Below are 19623 nucleotides of genomic sequence, written 5' to 3' on the forward strand. Positions count from 1 at the left end.
TAAAGATCTGCAGATCTTTAACCGTGTCTTCTGGTTCCAAACACGGAGAATCATGTTATATTTATGTTTACATTTGAAAGTCTGACATTATTTTGATTTTAGAATTAATGGATTTGATCTAAATGCATCTAACAAAAATTTAACTGTTTTGTGACTCGTTGATATAATAAAATTAGCAGCTTCTATTTGCGTTATGCTTAATTCCTAAACTGGATAAATAAAAGCCAGAATCTCTCAATGAAATCTTCTTAATGAACTGGATTAATCCAAACTTAACTTGACCTCATCACTCGGTTTCTTCTTCATTATGAAGTTACTCATGACTCACTTGAGCAGCGCTGCCTCTTCCTCACGCTGCCGTTTGGCCTCATCTTCTTCGAGCTTCTTCTGCAGCTCCTCCTGTTGCTTCTTCTCCTCCTCCTCTTTCTTCTTCTGATCCTCCTCCGCTTTCTGCTTTTCCTCCTCTTTCTTCTTTCGCTCCTTTTCCTCCTTCTTCTTCTTTTCCTCCTCTAAGCGCTTTTTCTTCTCCTCCTTGCCTGCATCCTTTTTACTGCTGGCTTTCGCCTCCTCTTTAGCCTTGTCTCTAGCAGATGCCGCCCTCCGTTCATCCTCTTTGTCCTTCTCTTTTTCTTTGTTGCTGAAGGAGTTGACGTCTTTTTCATCCATGTTTACTGAGGGCTTGCTCTCAGCAGGCATACTGAGGATGGAGAACAAAAAAAACTTTCTTCAACAAAATAGAAAACTGTTCAGATTCCTTAAAAACCATGAAGCATAAACCAAACTGAAGCTTAAAATCAGCAACTTTTCTATCTGTTGAAGTCATTAAAAAGTAAAATCCTAATAAATGACACTGCTTTTATACCAATTTCAGAGCTGAACCTTTTTAGAGAACTGTTTATTAATCAAAAAGGAAAATATCCTTAAACTTAAGGTGCTGTCAAAACATACCAGATAACTTAAATTAAACCAGATACAAACTGGATGTTTGGGCTTCACTTCATTGGTATAAAAAAAGTAAAACTGTTCAAAAAGCCAATAACGATTGTGAATATTTAACTTATTATGACTTTTCTTCAAGAATAATTCACCATATACAAAACCTTTCTAAAAGATTCTAATTAATGAGTCTCAAAAACATTTAATTTCCCTTTGAGATTCATAAAGTATTTCTGAATTTGATGCAGAGCAGATGAATTTTACACTTTAATATAATAAGTCATTTTTGTGGCAATCTGACACACTAACATGTAACAGCTGATTAAAACAACTTCTAAAAATCCCTGCGCAAAAGAAGTTATTCCTTATTTTGTAAAAAAATAAAAAAATAAAATAAAATAAAAAATCTACAAGTTACCAGTTTTAAAGACAAAAATTTGATTTTAACTCCACACGGTTCTGTTCAATTCAACTTCATAATATAGACCTGGAATGTTGCTGCACCATTTCTTCAAACTACCAACTATTACCACGCAAAAAAGTAATTTAAACCGTAGGAGCTGTAACAAGTCAGGGATTTTTTTAAAATAGTTATTTCAAAACCTAATTTAACGACAAAACCATTTACTTGCATCGTGAGGAAGAGTCGGAAATCAAACCAACGAACCGCCTTTTAACCACAGACCTTAGCTGACACGTTTACTGAAAAAAGACAAGTTCCTTCAGCTCTTAACAGCTAAACTCGTCGATGTGCTTTCATTTCAGGGTGCTACTAACAAGCTGTAGCGTTAAAATGTGTTTAGAAATTCATAAGTTAGCATTAGCATTAGCTAACGCATTGTATGAACCGACATAAACAGACGTCTATACACCCCGGGAATGCGCATTAAGCTGTGGCAATGTTGACTGTAAGTAACATACAGGGTAAAATAACAGATATAGGCACAAATCGGTGGAAATGTGGCTGTAAAAAGATGAATTTTACCTACGGATGACTCCAAAACAAACATCGGTGAATGGTTTCCAAGTTAACCAAAGAAGGACCCTGTTATATTGGTACTATACTTTTTGCCTGATTAAAAATATAGTAAATAAAACAAACATGGGTAATTTTGTGGCAGCAAAAATAATTGGTCTATATAAATACAAATTTATTTTTAATATATGTATGTTTTACTTTATCATATATTTGGCAAATTTAAATTGTGTCAACTGGAATTTTTAAGGTCGCCTGTAGTTGTATGCTAAGCGGCTAATATAAAACTTTATAACCAGCAATTTCTCTCCTCAAACACTCCCACTAAGGAATAAAATAAATAATTTAAAACTTTATATTACCCTTTTTATCGCATTTAATATATATTAACTATTATTTTTTTATAGTTATTACTACTTTTAAATAGTTGACATTACTTACATCTTTTAAAATGTTTTTTTGCTTTTTTATTTTTTAAATAATTGTAAAATAGAAAAGATCACACAACATCAGAATCAGATTCAAATCTAAACTTTAACTTGGTCACAACAAAACCTTAATTTTGTGTCTTTATTTTGAGTAATTGGTGTGCTGCATAACTTTTCTTCACCTAATGAAATCATCATTTGAAAAAATACTTTCTGTACTCAGTTTATCTTTGATTTATGTTTTTGACATATTAATATGTAAAGGAAAAAAAAATCTAATTTCAGGACCACAAATATGTTTTATCATATCAATTCTTAAAAAGACCTGAAATAAAGGTTTTCTCTTACCATTTATTAATTAAAATGAAAATTAATTTTTGAGATGTACTCAATTTTACAGAAGTTAAAAACTCAAGAGGAAATTACAGCATAATTTCAGCAGTTTATTGCAGAATATTGCAATTTCTCACATTACAACCCGATTTATTACAACTCAATTTATTCCATGTTAAAACAATAAAACATAAACAAAAAGACAATGAATAAAAAATAAATCTACTGCAGAATGTAATTAAACTACAAACATAAAATAATAAGCCAGACTAAATTAAGAAAATAAAGAAATTGGTAAGAAAAAATTGAACGACAATGAAAGCATGATTATTTTTTGCTGTAAAAATAAAACTGAAATGAATCCATTCAAGAAAAAAATTGCATCGCTGAAATGTCTGAGGCTAAATTCAGCCAAGAAAAAAGTGAGTTATCAGCCAAAACTGATTCCTGCAGGTAAAGTTTTGTTTGGTTTCCTGATTCACCAAACTGAGTCCCAGTTTCAAACATCTAGCTGCTGATTTGAGGTGAAGTCAAAAAATGTGGAGGTAGCCCACCATCTTTATTCTTTCCGTCCATTTTGTGCTGCCCTGTAGCATGATACCACCATCACCTTGCCCAAGAGCTAGTCCATAGTTAGATGCCTACTTAACTCGGGTTTCTGTGTTTCAACAAGACAACACTGCAAAACCCCAAAGTCTTACCAAGTATTTCTGTCTAGTTTCTAGTGAAAATATCTTAGTACATTTGAAGTAAGACAGAATTAATTTACAAGTAACTTTTCAGCAAGAGTATCTTATTTTAAGTTAATAATTCCTTAAAATTGATGAAAAACTACTAGTGAAAATCTGCCAGTGGAACTAATACTTTTTCATCAATATTAAGAAATTATTGACCTAAAACATGCTCCTATTTGCTACGAAAAAAAATACTTGTAAGTTAGTTTTGTTTTATTTAAAGTGTACTAAGATATTTGAACTAGAAACTAGACAAAAATATTTGTAAGACTTTATGTATTTGGAGTTAATGATCTGAAAAAGTCGACTTTGCTCTTCAAACATTTAACCAAACATTAACATTTGTGTATTTTTGCTTTTTTGCAAAAACCCTGTGTGCTTAAAACTTGATTGATAAAAAGGCAGTCTTTGTTTTACATAATCAAATTGACCCGCGAATATGAGTAAATAAATCATTAAATACCTAAAATGAACACTGAAGCCCATGATGAGTGGCAGCACAAACGATGTGCAGAATAGGCAGCGTCAGGGGGGCCGGCTGGTAAATGCTTTGTTTTGGTCTGATTTCTGTTGATCCGTTGCTCTAAAACCGTCCAGTTTGTCAATTAAATCTCAAATATTTGCAGGAAATTCTGCAGACAACTCAGACCCAAATCTGCCCGTGCAAAAACTCCTGAAAGGCCGTTATCCTGATCTTTGTTGAAAATAAAAATTTTGTTTTTTGAAGCCAACACTGCTTTGGATTTCGAGTCGAGGCGATGCTGCGATTTGTTTCCGCTTCTCTTCCTGAAGAGTAAAATTTTAAAGAAATGTTTTGTTCCTCTAAAGGACATTCTGAGACATCTAAGGAGGTTTCTTCATCTAGTTGCTGTGAGGGGTCAGAGGTCAGCCTATGGCTTCTGAGCCAGGCGGCTTTTTCCCTCCTCCTGTTCAAGCAGCTTGAAGTGAGTGTAGGACAGGATTCCTGCCAGCGTACAGAGGATTCCCAACGCCTGAGGGACAGAGAGAAAAAGAGAGAGAGAGAGAGAGAGAGACAGTTTAGGAGAACATTAATGTTTGACTCCATGGAGCAGAGCTAGAGGAAGTTAGCTTCACCTGGTTGAGAGACAGCGGGTCATGGAAAAGCAGATATCCTCCAATCAGAGTGATGCAGAACTTGAAATGACCAAACATGTTGTAGCTGAAGGAGGGAGTCAAGGGACAACAAACGGACGGATAAATAAATAATCCCTCTTGAAATACCTGAGCCCTCATCACCACCCTTCTCCCTCCGTGCCTGAAGGATACGTTACAGCCGAAGTGTTCCCGATGATCCAATAGATGGAAAGGTTAACGAGGAACGCCACCACGCCTGAGAACAGCACCGCCACCTGGTTGGAGGGAGAACAGCAACGTTAAAACTTCAGGAAAAAACCAGGGTTAGCCGCTCCGTTAGCCGTAGCATGTTTGATGTCTGACCAGAGCAGTCAGTGACCAGGGTCCGAATATCCCACCGTCTCCGGCCAGCGGCTCAAACAGCGGGATGATCCCGAGGAGGACGGCGGATGACAGAGGAGCCTAAGGTGTACGGAGGGCCAAATGGGACAAGATTTAACAAAATATATCATGAAATAAATAAATAAATGTCTCATTAAATTATGTAACATACATTTTAAATGATGAAATTAAATATTTTTAGAAATTAAATTCATTTAAAAATACAAAATATGAAAATAAAGGAAAACTTGATGCACAGATTCTCAAAATTCTCTTCGTAAATCTGAAAAGTGTGGCATGCATTTGTTTTCCGGCTATTCAGTTTTTGTGTCCACCAGCTTTGCATGTCTAGACGCTGCAATTCTCGCAAATACTTCTTAGTAAACTTAGCCAAACTGGGTGGAGCGCATCTCTGAAAAGCAGTTATAGTTGTAAAGCAGCTAGATTTGGGTATGGACTTTGATTAGGCCATTTTAATATATGTTTTGATCTAAAACATCTAAGCGTGGTCTGAATGTTTGTGTTCAGAAATGTTCTTCCTATAATCAACCAGTATTTAGGAGTTCCTCTGCTTTATAAACAAACCCCCTCAGCATGATGCTGCCAGATGCAGCGTCTCTTTTTGATCAACATGGTATGGAGGGCAAAAACTGTGCAGGCTGTGCTTAGTTTTGCAAGTCAGTTGTGATAAGAGAAGTCCCAACTGGACTGTTTATTAGGAGCAATAACTGACCTTCGACCTGCACCAGACTTCTTACCTGATAGTAGAGAAGCTGCATGGAGTTCACCTGGAGCTCATGTTGTTTCGCCCCCACCCACTGAGACACAAAAAGGGTTTTTCTGTCACTTCAGTTTAGTTTCCTGCTCTCAAGAGGATCCATGGGTGGATATTTACTCACCACTTGGTAAAGTGAAGTGACAAGAACCCCCAGTGTTGCAAAAACCATCCCCAACAGGTTGAAACGCACGTCGTAGTAGGAGTTCAATATCACCCCCAAAGTTATGGGTACCTGGAAGGACAAATGAAGCACAACTCTGATCCTTTAGTGAATGTTTTATCAAGGAAACAGCAGATTTCCAAAATCAGTCTTTTATTACCAAAACTAGCAATTATATTTGTAATCGATTAAAAAATTAGCACATTCTGCAGATTTATCATTTAATCACTTAACCCTCCTTTATACAATATTATAAATACATTAAAACATGCAAACAAACAATAACAATAACCCTATAGATTTTCCTCACTAGCGTCAGCTTAATCTTGGTGGAGAAGGTCTTCTTGTAGTAGGTGGTCTGGATGAGGATGATGACGGGCGTGGTCATGACTTTGGCCAGCTGGTACGTTCCTATCGAGTTGTTCTGCAGAGAGAGGTTGGTGAAGGCCACAAAGCCACAAAAGCTGAGCGCCAACCACATGATCCTGCGCACTGGGAGGCTTTTTGGACAGAAAATGTCCATTTTCTGGCAGATGTAGAGTCCCAACCACGTGACCACAAAATGAATGAGGGTGAGGGTCATGTTGGGGAAGCCGTAGTGGACGTAGATCCACTTGTTGATGAAGACGATGCAGATGGAGGAGAAAAGGTTGACCAGCAGGCCACCGACGATGCGCCGGTTGGCTGAGAACCCAAAGAGCTGCCGGGTCATGGTTCCGGATGGCTCCCAGGTCAACTTTTCCCAGGACGGATTTGTCACACTCAAAATGTAGGACTGCAGAGGGGAAAGAGCAAATCAATGAGGAACACACAGGACTGATGCAGATCGGAGAAAATATAATCTAAAGATAAGAATATTAGAACTAAGTTGATAAAAAGTTCATAAACTCAACTTTTATTATTATTATTATTTTATATTGAACTACAGAAGCAAACAGATCCAGATATAATATAGTTTTTATAGAAGATGGATGGATGGATGGATGATGGATGGATGGATGGACGGACGGACAGATGCATGGATAAATAGATGGATGATAGAAGGATGAATTTTGGATAAATTAATTGCATAAGAAGCTAATGGATGGACAAAACTTAACCAAATTATTGGACATGTAAACAAATTGACGGTTGAAAAGATGGACAAATGAACAGATGAATGAATGCATCAACAATTTTAATGGACGTTTGGATGAATTTACCTTCAGGACAGAGAATAAAGTCTGAAACTACAATGACTTTCAACACTAAAACAGGAATCAAACCAGTCTCGTTATTCTAGTGGAGACATTTGACTCCAAAGATTTATATTTATCCTTTAGTTTAAAAACTTTATGAACGGGGAAATTTACTTATATTTTTATCCCAAATGTATTAAATATAATAGAAATAATTTAAAAGTGAGTTCCTGTAGCTTTAATGAGAAATGTAGTTTTAATTTTAGAAAAACACACACAACTTGTCAATGTGTCTGAGAGTCTGCCACGCAATGAGAAAAGTTTACCTGGGGCTCTCCATCTTCCTTTCTCCTTCCCTGCTTCACTTCGGGATCCGCTACGGAAATAACCGAGCCAATCCTAGCCTCGGTTCCCCGTGCTTCCTGCTGCAGTCCCGGGGTTTCCAGATCCAGAATCTCTGCCGAACCTGTGGATTATTCTTCCCAGCCCGTGGACATGCAGCGGTCCAACTGACTAAAGCCTGAATCGTCCTGTTTGTTCCTGTTTCCTCCGAGTTTCACACCGCGGAGCCACAGCGGCAGCTAACGGAGCGGAGGGGGGACTGGAGAGCAGAGATGGGTCAGGCAGAGAGATGGCTCACTACACACAAGAAAAACACTTTATTTTTTATGTTCGTGAAACCTCTTTTTTATTTTATTTATTATTATTATTATTTTTTACATTTTCTTGTAATTCTCGTAATATTATGACTTTATTCTCAAAATGTTGTTTTATTAGCATGGCCCCAATACTCTAGAACTCAAAAATAAAGTTTAAATCTGTTTATGTTTCATTACTTTCCAATGAAAACATCCAACTGGCAAAACACGAGGGTGTAGGAAATAGTGAATCTTTACACAAATTGTAATAATTTCCCACTGAAGGCACTTGACACAATGTAATCAACGATACTGGGTTTTCAAAATTGTTGACTTTATATATTTTATTTTTTATCCATAGTGAAACACTTAGTTTAGCCCAGTGAATATTGTAAAGGGCTGTAAAAGTAAATTAATTATTGCTGTTGTTATTCTTTAACATTTAAACATGAAGAAACTTAAGTTAACTTTCAAAAAATGGCTTTGACAGGCTCCGTGTGGGTGCAATCTAACTCTTTACCTTAGGGGGCAGAAGAGAGTATTAAGCATGTCAGTTGGCGGAGAGTTTAAAAGAGAAGAAGAAAGCCTGCTAAACCTCGTGAAGCGGGAACTGACAACTCTCTAAAATGGACTGGTAAAATTTGTCATTTTACAATTTTAACTTTTTAGTTGTGTTTAATTTGCTCCTTGTTTTATATTCTACTTGTGTTCATTTTCTTGCTGCGTCGTTTTCTTTAGCGGCAGCTAACTATGCTAACTATGCTAACCCTTCCATTGTGAATGCTGATGCTAGCAGACTAATTTTGTTTACACTTAATTTAAATTGGTCATAGTTGGAAATGGGAAAATGAATTCATTAACGTGAGTAACAGAATGGAGAGAATAAAGACGGTTAGCTTTAAAACCAATAATAACGGAGTTGATGACCCGCTTTAATTAATGATTTTTAATGTTAGAACTTTTCTGTATCAGACAAGCAGATTTCAATGCACAATCACTGCTAAAACCTAGCATCCATAAGAGCAACATTTAATATCCCTTTGGGATCAATAAAGCATATTTTAATTTGAATTGAAAACACACCCGTGTTGGATGTAAACAATTAGATTAGTTAGGAATGTTCTCCAGAAAGTATGAGAGTTACAAACCCAGTAAGACGACTGTTAAGAAGCAACCGACACTTATTCAAGGGTTAACATACTCAAATAGTGCGCTATAAAACTTTATGCAACATTAGCACTACTTTATGGTGTTAATGTTGCATGATCATAACATGAAGTTACACAGATATAAAGCATGAATAGAGTTAATAAATGCACCAATCTGCTCACTGAGCACACACCTGACTTGGCAGTTGTCTAGAAAACGATACATTATTTCTCTAGATGGTAAATGATAAAAAGTCTATGCTGAATGAGCATGCTCTTCAGAGAACAATGCATACAAACACAATGATGGAAAATTGAGTGGATGAAAAACCCATTTAACTCCATCCATATATAGACTATTTCATCATATTTTGCTCTTAAATGTACAACTTTAAGTGATCAGATGAATAAAAATACCAACTGGAATACCAACATGTGTCTTTTTGTCCTGAAGGGGTCAGGCTGAGCTGCCGTCTCCGGTGGTGCGAGATGATGAGGTGACGGTCGCCGCCCGCAGGAGGAAGAAAGTGGCCTGTATCCTTAAAGGAAAAATACTTTTATTTGTGAGCTCAGATAAAAAAACCTCCTGATTTTGACTGTTGTTCCTGGAGAAAACAGATTATTTTTGTTTTACATGGGTTGAATGATTAAGATTCCTTTAATCACAGGTTTGTGAATCAGGAGTTTAGAGGTTAAAGATCCTATTGGAGAACATCAGAGTCCAGTAAAGTTATTAAAATGCTGTTTGTGTCCCTCATAGTTAAGTATCTTTGCAGCACATATTGAGAACAGTTGTTTAGTTGATCAATTGCTAACTGCTGTTTTTTAGGAGGTTTGAAATGAACTAGTCATGGAAATCATTTGTTAGAGAAAAGTTTGGGTTATGTTCCTGACCCTGTGCTCAGTCCCGTCACCCAGCGCCAGCCCCATCGGCCCCTCGTTCACCCCGGCCCGCTCCCTGAGGAACACCCCAGCTTCCCTGTACCGACAGGCTGGTGAGGGTCAAAGTTCAACGTAGGGTTGGGCAATGTGTTAAAAATAAATGAATTTTCCATCTAGCTATGGTTTCCAATCTTAATTTCTAAAATATAAATTACAATTGACAAAAAATATTTTCAAAAAGGGATTTTTATTTTAATTCATCCTTTCTGACGGTGCACAGAGGCGTATTAGGGTCAGGTTACGATATTTAAGATAAAATATTTACCAGAAAAATGGCTTAAAATTACAAGAAAAATTTCAAGTTCAAATTACAACTTTGACTCTGGTATTATTACAACTGTATTCTTGTAACATCATAACTTTTATTTATAAAAAAGAAAATCTTAGCCTGGCCCTAATACTCCACTGTAAATTTGACTTGTATTCAAAGTCCAAAACAAGATGGCCGCCCTGACATTACTGAACTATGGAGGTCCAAAAAGTTGATTGGCGGGAGAAAAAAAAAATCCAGATATTCCAAAAATTAAATCTTCAAAACCAAAAAATTTGTTTCATTCCCCAGCCCAGTCCAACTATTTTGCCATCAAACCACTTCATGTTGGACTAAACCCCAAACTTTGCTCCCGTCTTTTTGTCTCCAAGTCACTCCCAGAGTTCCAGACGTCTCCTCCATTTTGGTTTCTGGCTCTCGGACGCCACGATACACACACACACCCCGACACAACGTGGTGAGACACGCATTCAGAAGCGCATCTTGTATTTGGGTTTGTTTGTATTTAATTTTTTTGCGTGTGAGCAGAACTTGGAGGACAGCGATTGGACCAACAGCTTGTATATGTCCCCCGTCTCCGGATTGGACAGCAGCAGCTTCTTCAGAGACGACGAGGCGAACCTGAGCTCAGCGCTGCTGAAGGAGGACGACCCTGGAGAGGATGGTGAGGTACTCCTGTCCGATTGGCTGCTGTGTTGTTTTGATCGTCACGTTTTAACATCGTGCTCTCTGATTGGCTCAGTGGCCGCCAGTCTTTTCCCAGAGTTCCTGGCCTCCTTCCTGAAACACTCTTCTTCTGCTGTGTTTGAGCTGCTGGAGGATTATCAGAACATCTGCCAGGAGAAGGTACCAGAAACAGAACCATGGAGTTCTGCTTCTTCCATTTTATTTATTCTATTTAGGGCTGGATGACAAATCAATAACAATATATCTCACATTTATCAAGAGATATATTGTTATTGATTTATTGTGATCAGAATAAATAGTTAATACATCTGATAAAATATGAGATATTTAGAATATTTGCTGACGTCTGATACAGTTAACTGACAAATTCTTTGGTTACCTAGCAACAACCTGCTGGCAGTTTCAAGTCCTCCCCCCCCCCAACTTTGGTTGCCTAGCAACAACTTGTTGGGTAACTGGCACAGCAGCAATTTAATGTTCTGCCACAAAACAGCATAAAAATAAAAAGAATGGAGAGAAAAACTGTATAAAACAGGAAACGCCGCACCAAATGAAATTTACAACAAAAAACGAATCAATAATTACTAATATCGACTGATATGATACGTTTTCCAGCTATAGTTCTATTACATTATCCCATAAATGATTGTGATAAACAGTGACGAAACAGTTGGATATCATATTGAACTAAAATAGTAATATTAATGCAATTATACCGACAATAAGATAAAAAAAAAATTACTTTAATTTCTAAAGAACATTTAACACTGTAACTAAAACAACAATAACTAAAATGGATTATGAAGTTTAGGTATCGTTTTAAATAGAGTATGAAAAGTCTAAATTCCTGGCTGCGTTTTGATGAATAAAGACAGAACCTGATGTTGGTTCTGTTGCAGGTGAACGTTCTGCAGTCCGTGGTGCTGCGAGCGGGTCAGAACAGTAAGACGGCGGGCGTCCGCTGGCTGCTGCAGCAGGAGAACTGCACCTGGAGGCTCATCGCCTCTCTCTACAGGTATCCATCCAACCCCCTCATTCCGCCTTCGTCTCCTTTTTAAATTAACCTGGGGTCTGATTCTGCAGGGATCGGGTCCAGTTGGCGCTGGAGGAGGACATGATGATCGACATGGTTGTAAGTGGAAGTTTTTTAAAATTAAAAATGAGGCAAAAGCTGCAAGATTAGAAGAATTCCTGAATTTGGAAGAAAAATAGGAAGAAGTCATTTCTATTACTTCTTTCTTCATGCAGCGTTAATTTTGTTAACCGCCGTCACGTTTGAACAATAAACATGTCAGAAAACGTTGTGATGCATCTGAAGAAAAGATGAGATTTTTAGTTTTTGTCTGCAGGTTCCCAGTGAAAGTGAGAAGGTTGTTGTGGAGCAACTTTTCCAGAGAGACGCCATCGTTCGACAGAGCCAGGTAACGCGCAAGAAACGGCACATTCTGCATGTTTTTTATTTTACCACTTAAGCTTATTTTATGCAATATTAAAAAATATTAAGAAATCTATTGAGTTGAACATTTTACTGCCTAAGATGCAACAACAAATCATTTAAGACTCAAACAGTTAATTGCATTAATCACAATGAATCGATTAATGAAATTAGTAATCGATTAATCATTAACTTGCTGAAAAAACAGGTGTCTAAATGTACTAATGAGAAAATTAAAATGTTCAGTTTATTCAGAATATTATGAACGGTTCAGTTCTTCATGTTATGGAAAGATGGTCAGTCCTGATTCTAGAGAAAACTCAAGTTTTTATATTTTATTAAATTTACCTTTAGGATCCATAAAGTATTTTTGAATATGAATTTAACTTAAAGATGAATCTTTGCTCATTTTGCAAATTTTTGGACTTCATTCTACTGAAACAATATTGAGATTAAAATGTTTTTTACTGCAGCTGGTGGTTGATTGGCTAGAGAGCATCGCCAAGGATCAGATCGGAGATTTTTCCGATAATATTGAATACTACGCCAAAAACGTCTGCTGGTGAGTTTATCTGTTAATGATTCCTTGGTGAAACTCACCTGCGTGTTTTAAAACGCCTGTCTGCGTTTCAGGGAGAACACGCTTCACGCTCTGAAGATGAGGAGCAGCAGTGCCTCCGACTTCCACGTTCCTCTGGTCACAGAGCTGGTGAGGCTCGGTTCTGCAGAGGAAACCGGTCCGTACGCGTCGTTAGCATGTAAGCATGTAACGGTTGCATTTTTCTGCTCAGGACCCAGACGCTCCCCTCCGACAACAGCGCCCCCTGGCAGACCTGGACAGAGAAGACGATGCCCGGCTGCTGAAGAACCTGTTCACCCTGATCCGAGCAGGAATGACAGACGAGGTGCAGCAAACTTCACTTCGTTGATCAGGATTTCTTTTCTCTTTCAGCTTTTATTGCGTTTTTGCATGTTTTGGGTTTTGTTTCCAGGCTCAGAGGCTTTGTAAACGCTGCGGTCAGGCCTGGAGAGCAGCAACTCTGGAGGGCTGGAAACTCTACCATGACCCCAACATGACCTCAGGTCACTGCTGACCAAATGTTCACATGATTATTGTTCTTAAAAATAGGAGTGATGATGACCACAGATGGAAAATTATGAAAAAAAAAAAAGAAAACTGCAAAACTAAGGAATAATCTGAGTGTTTGTTCCTGCAGGAAACTCAGAGCTGCAGCCTGTTGAGGGAAACCCACAGCGAGGGATCTGGAAGGCCTGCTGCTGGAGGATGGCAGAGGAGGTCCGCTCACCTTCACCTGCTGCGTCCAATAGGAAGCAAAATATTGAGCTTAAGATTGAAAAAGTTTCCCTTATTGCTTTCTATTGTTTTTCCTAGCAAACATAACTGAATTTAGGCAAAATTTTAATTGAGACACATTTCACACTTAAAGCAGAGCTGCACCTAAAGATTATTGTAGTGATCAATTATTCTGACTGTTAATTGGATAAGAAATCTGCATATTTTTCATAAAAGCCTATTTTCTTACACAATATTAGATATATGTTAAGATACAAATAAAAAATAAATCAAAAGGAGCTCAATGCATAGTTGTCATGCAACGTCACACTTCCAGGAACTTTGTAGCTGACGGCCATCTTGGTAGTGGCCTGAGTTTGTTACTTTTTAAGCAAATTGGCATTTTTTGAGATTGTATTCTCCAGTTAATGATTAATCGATTACTAAGTCGACAATTATTTTAATCGATTAATCACGACTAATTGTTCAGCCCTGATTCAAATATGAATTTTTTGTTCTTGTTTCAGGAGCAGCTGAACAGATACGAACGGGCGATCTACGCCAGCCTGAGTGGAAACATCAAACCGGTGAGTTTTTCTCTTCAGATGTAGCTCAGAATGAAACGGGAGTACCCCAAGGTTCAACACTGGGCCCGTTCTCAAACTAACTATGTTTCATCAATATTAAGGAATTATTGACTTGAAACAAACTCGCTGAAAATTTACTTGTAAGTTTTATTTCAAGTGAATTAAGATGTTTGGATTAGAAACTAGACCAAAAATACTGGGTAAGATTTTATGTTTTTGCAGTGATTCAACTTTTCACCTTAACGTTAATAAAACGGTTTGCATGTTATTTCTAAGAGCAAAAATGAAGAATAAGGTCCAATTATTACAGTGGATGTACAAGTATTAACACCAGTATAAATACTTAGGTAATTGATTTTCATTAAAAAATATTAATAAATAAAAATGTATGGAATTTTAGACTTTGGACCAAAAAAAATCTAATTCATATCATCACTATAAAATATTCCAAGTTATATTTAATGTAACCATAGTAATAATATAATATAACCTGTTTGTGAGCTACATATGGAAATTAGCCTCTCTGGCTAAATCTGTCACATTTACGTGATTTATCCGTTTTCACGTTATTCGATAATAAATCTGAATCTAAAGTTTCTGGCTGCTGGCCGTTTGTGTGTTTCAGATCCTGGCCGTGTGCGAGTCGTGGGAGGATTGCGTTTGGGCGTACTTCCGGGTCATGGTGGACTCGCTGGTGGAAAAGGATCTGATGTCATCTGGCATGATGCATCAGGAGCTGGAGACACTACCGCGGGAATATCTGGAGGCCAAGTAAGACACACAGAGCTGGAGGGGAACCGCAGGAGGAGCCTGGCTCTGATTTCTCTGCTGTCTTCCTTCCTCTCAGCTGGACCATGGAGAAAGTTTTCGAGGAGCTGCAGGCGTCAGAATCGAAGGTGAACCTCCTGATGAATGAATGAGGGTCGACGTTATGAACACATGACTGTAAATCTGTGAATCTGTTTCTGTGTTGTTGGAGCAGAGAGTTCTGGAGGAAACCAGAGAACATTTTCATGTCATCCAAAAGTTTGTGATTCTTGGCGATCTGGATGGTGAGATTATCTCCAGTTCCTGATATTTTTGCTGATTTTTATTTATTTTTTTGCTCATTCTGACTCTTGTGTCGTCATCAGGTCTGATGGAGGAGTTTTCTGATTGGCTCACGGCCTCTAAGCCCCTCCCTCTGCACCTGCTGCGCTTCATGACTCACCTGGTGTTGTTTTTCCGCTCCCTGGGTTTGGCTTTAAAGGTAAGGTTTTGTTTTTATGTTTCTTAAAACGTGAAGGGAAGTAGCAGTGAGGTAATTTCTTTGTTTTGAAGGAGGAAGCGTGTGTGGACGTGCTGAAAGCGTACGTCTCCCTCCTGATCCGGGACCAGCAGACCGACCTGGTGGCGAGTTACGTGGGTCAGCTTCCCGCGGCGCTGGCCACCAACCAGTACGCCGCCTTCCTGGAAACGGTCAGCCAGCCAGAGCAGCGCCCCCGCTGCCTGCAGCTGGCAACTGCAGCAGGTTGGTTGTTGCAAACCTGCAGACATTGCTGCAAAACATTTAGTTTTTTATTCATCATTCCATAATTTTTACAAATAATTTAGTGTAAATGTTGCCTCATAGATTTGGATTTTAGATGACCATGAGTTCTGCAGCAGAAAATGTTATTAATGAAGTTTTTAATAACAATCCTGGCTATTTATGATAAAATATGTAACATTAAATCAATTAATTGCACCAAAAACTGGACGATAAAAGTCTTCTTTTCATGTTTTGATCTCAGCTAGCCTTTTTTTAAGGATAATTTTGTTTACACAGACTTCATAATTTGTTTTATGTTGTTTTTGTTTATTTTGGATATTTAAAATGTCTTCCAGTTCCAGTATTAAACACTCATTAGAATTTAAAGTTTATTGATATTTGAGAATGTCTTCTTACATTTTTATTATCATATTACTTTAAAATGGTCTTAATAAACATTATTGTTTATTGCTTCAACTTTTGGGAAAATTTATTTTTCTAGCAACATTAGTTACTGTGACAGATGTATTAATTAAATTAATTTTATTTTCTTAGTCCTGATGGGTTTTTTGAGCAGTTGGTTCCTTTCATTCCTTTCATTTTTCGTTTGCTAAGCTAGTTTGATGGATCAGAAACATTTTAATAATTTAAATAAATTATTTAACTTATTTTTTTTATATATAAAAAACATTAAACAAAACATGTAGGGTTTAATTTATGGGATAAATATTATTTAGCATTTTTTCTCACCTTCCCTGTAACTTTGAGGCCTCCACAGCGCCCCCTGGCGGCCAGCGCTCTGAATAACACTGACCGGCTGTGAAGCCTCCACAGCGCCCCCTGGCGGCCAGCGCTCTGAATAACACTGACCATGTGTGTTCAGGTCTGGACGTTTCTGCGATCACCCGGCTGGTGGTGGAGACGGTGCGGCGCAGAGACGACGCAGGTTTTACGCATCACAGCCAGACGCTGGAGACGGGAACGACTCAGGTAAAAACCAGCGTCGGATTAAAACGTTATTTACAGCTGAAACCAGATGTTTTCAAGGACGAGATTCATATTTAACATTAATTTCTTGGAGGGTTTCCTAAACTACAGTTGATCTTTTTCTGTTCAACATGGAATTAGGAAGCAAAATCTGACTCATCAAAAGTGTCTTAAATTCCTTCTTTTTTTCTCTCCTTCCTTTCTTCCTTCTTGCCTTCCATACCCTTCTTCCTTTTTGCTTTTTTCCTTGTTTCCTTTCTTCTTCCCTACCATCCATGTGTCCTAATTTACTTATTTCCTTTCCAATCTTCTTTCTAAACTTCTTCCTACTTTCCTTTCATCCTTTTCTCCGTCCATCCTTAATTCTTTTCTTCCTTCCTGTCACCGTTTCCTCTGCTCTCGTAGGACGACCAGAAGAAGATTGATGTCATTGATTGGCTGCTGTTTGACCCCGCCCACCGAGCCGAGGCGCTGAAGCAGTCCAACGCCATCATGAGGAACTTCTTGGGTACTTATGATTCGCCGTCTGGAATTTTTTATTCTTTTCTTTTTACCTTTTCTCCTGGTGTTGTGACTGAAAGCGCCATCTTGTTTCTGCCTCAGCGCTGCAGAAACACGACGCGGCCAAGGCCGTTTTCTCCAAAGTTCCCGAGGATTCGATGAGGGAGATTTACTCGCAGTGGACCGCTGTCGGTCAGACCGCTCCCCTTCCTGCGGAGGACGAGAACGCCATCAGGGAGCACCTGTGCATCAGAGCCTACCTGGTCAGTGGGCGGGGCTCTGATGACATCAGCGTGCGGTACCAATGCTAACGCTATCCTTTTACAGGAAGCCCATGAGGCATTCACTGACTGGTTCAGCCACAGCAGCTCCGCTCCACAGAGGCCAGCGTTGGCGCCAGAGGCCAAATTCACAGAGAGAGTGGCCAATGAGATGAAAGAGAAGGAGTACCAGGTAAAAACAGATTCTTAGGCGGCATCGTGGAAAATCTGCGTTTTTTTTATCTTTGTATCATGTTAGAAAGTTTTTTCCTCATCAAAAACAAACCTGGAGTTTTGCTACAATCCTTTAATGCATGTTTAAGAAATCCTTTAATCTCCATGGCAACCATTCAGCTGTGAAAACACCTGGGTGGACCTAGCCCCGCCTTCAGGGACGCAGCCAATTCAAATCAAATAAATGGTTACATTTTCAGTTTTCTGATAAAGGCAAACATATTTCATTGAGTTGTTACCTTTGCTGCAGTTCCTCCAGTTGAGCAAGCATGAGGCGACGGTGGGGAAGAAAACACTCTGCTTGTGTTGCTCTGAGATTCAGAGATAAAATGTTCTGTTCAAAAACAAACAGGAAGTTTAGTTCCAACCTGTCTGAAATCGGAATAAAGATCGGCCATGTTGCAGCTCCAGTTGGGTGTGAATCGAGTGTTTTTGTGCCTCAGGCCTCCAGGACGGAGTGGTCGAGTCGTCTTGACGTCCTGACTGAAGACGTGAAGGAGAGAATCTACAACGTGTTGCTGTTCGTAGACGGAGGCTGGATGGTCGACAACAGAGAGGTTCGTTCATTCTGCCATTAGGTTTCCCTCATTTAGCTATAAACCGAACCAAAATATTACAACCCAATACAAGAAATAAAACATTTTATTGAGCTTGTTTTAATTTATCAAGCGATAGACCTAAACACACTAATCGTGTGTATTTGTTCCTAGGAGTCTGAGCCAGATGAGGAGCGAAGCCACCAGATGGCAGCGTTGCGCTCCCTCTGTCTTCCTCGCCTCACCTTCCTGTTGCTCAGCGTGCTGCAGAGTTCCTCCAGACACCAGGAGGTGCTGCGGCTCGCCGACATCATCTCATCTGACCAGCATAAACTCTACCAGGTAACCGGGATAAACTCCAGCTTTAATCGCCTCTAAATGTCAGTTCTCTACGACGGGATATTAGGGCCATGGTGGATGGAAACAAGAAGTAAATTTACCCCTAAAGACTCTAATGTCAGGAATTTTACAGAACAAAATGGACATTTCTGAGGTCAAAAAGTTAAAAAAAATTGTTTAAAGAAAATTCAGAAAATTTGTGATTACTTGGAAAACAGTAACATTTCCAAGCTCCAACATTCCAAAATTTGCAAGAAAAAACTTGGAAATTTTTAACTTTAGATGGTTGAAAATTTGAGATTAATCTCAGAAATTTGCTAGAAAAAAAACTCAGAAATTTCTGTGCTCCAAAAGTTAAAAATGTGTGAGAAAAAGGAAAGACTCAGGAATATTGGCATTAATATGTATTAATCTTCAAATTAATCTCAGAATTTTGCTATGAAAAGATTGGAAATTTCCCAGATTTCTCTCTAAATTTCTGAGATTAATCTCAATACTCCTAAATCTGTAAAGTCGAAAATATTTTTAATTTTTTTAGCATTTTTTTTACTTTAAAACTAAGAACCTCCAGATTAATCCCAAAATTTGAGTTTGTTTTGAACAAATGTTTGATATTTTCAGAAAATATGTGAGCGTAATCTCAAACTTTGAGTTTTTCAGAGGAAATTTCCTCTTTAGTGGCCCTAACACAGCCTGGCAGTTCTCTGCTCTGAGATGACATTGATGGATCCATTGAAATGTTGATGAAGGTTTTTTGTTTTGCAGGTTTTCTCTAAAGAGGAGCTGAGGAGGTTTCTCCAGAAGCTGCGGGACTCGTCGCTCGCTCTGCTGGATCAGGGACTCGGCCCGCTGGGCTACGACCTTCAGCCGTGACCTCAGAGGAACCTCCACACATTCAGAACATTGTTTGAATTCCTAGTCTCTTGTTTTTCTAAATTGTTTGTTCTTTTTTTTTTCCCAAAATAAAAGCTTTTCTCTTGTAGCAGAGTTGTGGATATTCACTTTTGGTTCCTCTTGAATATAATCAAATTCTGATGAATCCTTGTTTTTGTTCTCCCAAAGACAAAAAAAGAGCAAATATCTTTGTTTTGGACAACTCCAGGAGGTCCACAAAGTATATGCTGCTGCCAACTGTTGAAAATTAAAATATTTAATTTTTCTATGTAAAAAATTTGATTGCAGCTAATTTAGTAATCTTTTAACTGTTAGCTGGAGTATAATGGCTCAAAAAAGCCATTTGGTGAAAGAACAAGTC

The 19623-nt window shown here is 38.3% G+C and overlaps 3 protein-coding genes across 8 annotated transcripts in view; 1 reads left to right on the forward strand and 2 right to left on the reverse strand.

The window, feature by feature from the left end:
- The window catches only part of upf2 (UPF2 regulator of nonsense mediated mRNA decay), a 29146-nt gene extending 27120 nt beyond the window's left edge, over positions 1 to 2026 (reverse strand). For 4 of the 5 annotated variants that reach the window (XM_015041652.1, XM_015041651.1, XM_015041650.1 and 1 more), the window contains exons 1-2: positions 1922 to 2018; positions 329 to 697 (exon numbers count right to left, since the gene is read on the reverse strand). In XM_015041652.1, coding sequence (XP_014897138.1) covers positions 329 to 696 — 368 coding nt within the window. In that variant the 5' untranslated portion in view covers position 697; positions 1922 to 2018. Of the gene's footprint in view, positions 1 to 328; positions 698 to 1921 lie in introns of all 5 variants that reach the window. The other variant, XM_015041648.1, reaches the window with a different exon arrangement.
- Positions 2027 to 3763: 1737 nt separating this feature from the next.
- Positions 3764 to 7616, reverse strand: slc35e3 (solute carrier family 35 member E3). Its single transcript, XM_015041653.1, has 8 exons — positions 7326 to 7616; positions 6132 to 6596; positions 5783 to 5893; positions 5642 to 5701; positions 4866 to 4964; positions 4695 to 4777; positions 4503 to 4587; positions 3764 to 4399 (listed from the first exon to the last, which is right to left on the reverse strand). The coding sequence occupies exons 2-8, from the start codon at positions 6531 to 6533 to the stop codon at positions 4298 to 4300; spliced, it is 942 nt and encodes a 313-aa protein (XP_014897139.1). The 5' UTR covers positions 6534 to 6596; positions 7326 to 7616; the 3' UTR covers positions 3764 to 4297.
- Positions 7617 to 8183: 567 nt separating this feature from the next.
- nup107 (nucleoporin 107) lies at positions 8184 to 19350 on the forward strand. Of its 2 annotated transcripts, none has more exons than XM_015041654.1 (27): positions 8184 to 8271; positions 9240 to 9319; positions 9691 to 9780; positions 10370 to 10455; positions 10527 to 10662; positions 10741 to 10844; positions 11585 to 11700; positions 11769 to 11817; positions 12035 to 12106; positions 12594 to 12682; positions 12754 to 12829; positions 12912 to 13025; positions 13113 to 13203; positions 13338 to 13417; positions 13942 to 14001; positions 14627 to 14772; positions 14849 to 14897; positions 14984 to 15053; positions 15135 to 15250; positions 15322 to 15511; positions 16395 to 16501; positions 16904 to 17006; positions 17102 to 17262; positions 17327 to 17452; positions 17937 to 18050; positions 18204 to 18371; positions 19134 to 19350. In XM_015041654.1, the coding sequence occupies exons 1-27, from the start codon at positions 8264 to 8266 to the stop codon at positions 19239 to 19241; spliced, it is 2709 nt and encodes a 902-aa protein (XP_014897140.1). In that variant the 5' UTR covers positions 8184 to 8263; the 3' UTR covers positions 19242 to 19350. The 2 variants fall into 2 exon arrangements, with proteins under 2 accessions (XP_014897140.1, XP_014897141.1); XM_015041655.1 differs by having other exon boundaries at positions 18207 to 18371.
- Positions 19351 to 19623: the final 273 nt, after the last annotated feature.

The sequence above is a fragment of the Poecilia latipinna genome, unplaced genomic scaffold (genome assembly GCF_001443285.1).
Source record: "Poecilia latipinna isolate Pla-1442-1.1 unplaced genomic scaffold, P_latipinna-1.0 Scaffold560, whole genome shotgun sequence".
Classification (NCBI taxonomy): domain Eukaryota; kingdom Metazoa; phylum Chordata; class Actinopteri; order Cyprinodontiformes; family Poeciliidae; genus Poecilia; species Poecilia latipinna.

Coding starts and splice junctions, on each gene's coding strand:
- nup107 (XM_015041654.1), top strand. Junction 9,781..10,369: donor TTCCCTGTACCGACAGGCTG/GTGAGGGTCAAA, acceptor TTTGTCTCCAAG/TCACTCCCAGAGTTCCAGAC. Junction 13,418..13,941: donor GCTGGAGGATGGCAGAGGAG/GTCCGCTCACCT, acceptor TTCTTGTTTCAG/GAGCAGCTGAACAGATACGA.
- slc35e3 (XM_015041653.1), bottom strand. CDS start 6,533: ATGACCCGGCAGCTCTTTGGGTTCTCAGCCAACCGGCGCATCGTCGGT. Junction 5,894..6,131: donor CCAAGATTAAGCTGACGCTA/GTGAGGAAAATC, acceptor TTGTCCTTCCAG/GTACCCATAACTTTGGGGGT. Junction 5,702..5,782: donor TCACTTCACTTTACCAAGTG/GTGAGTAAATAT, acceptor TTTGTGTCTCAG/TGGGTGGGGGCGAAACAACA.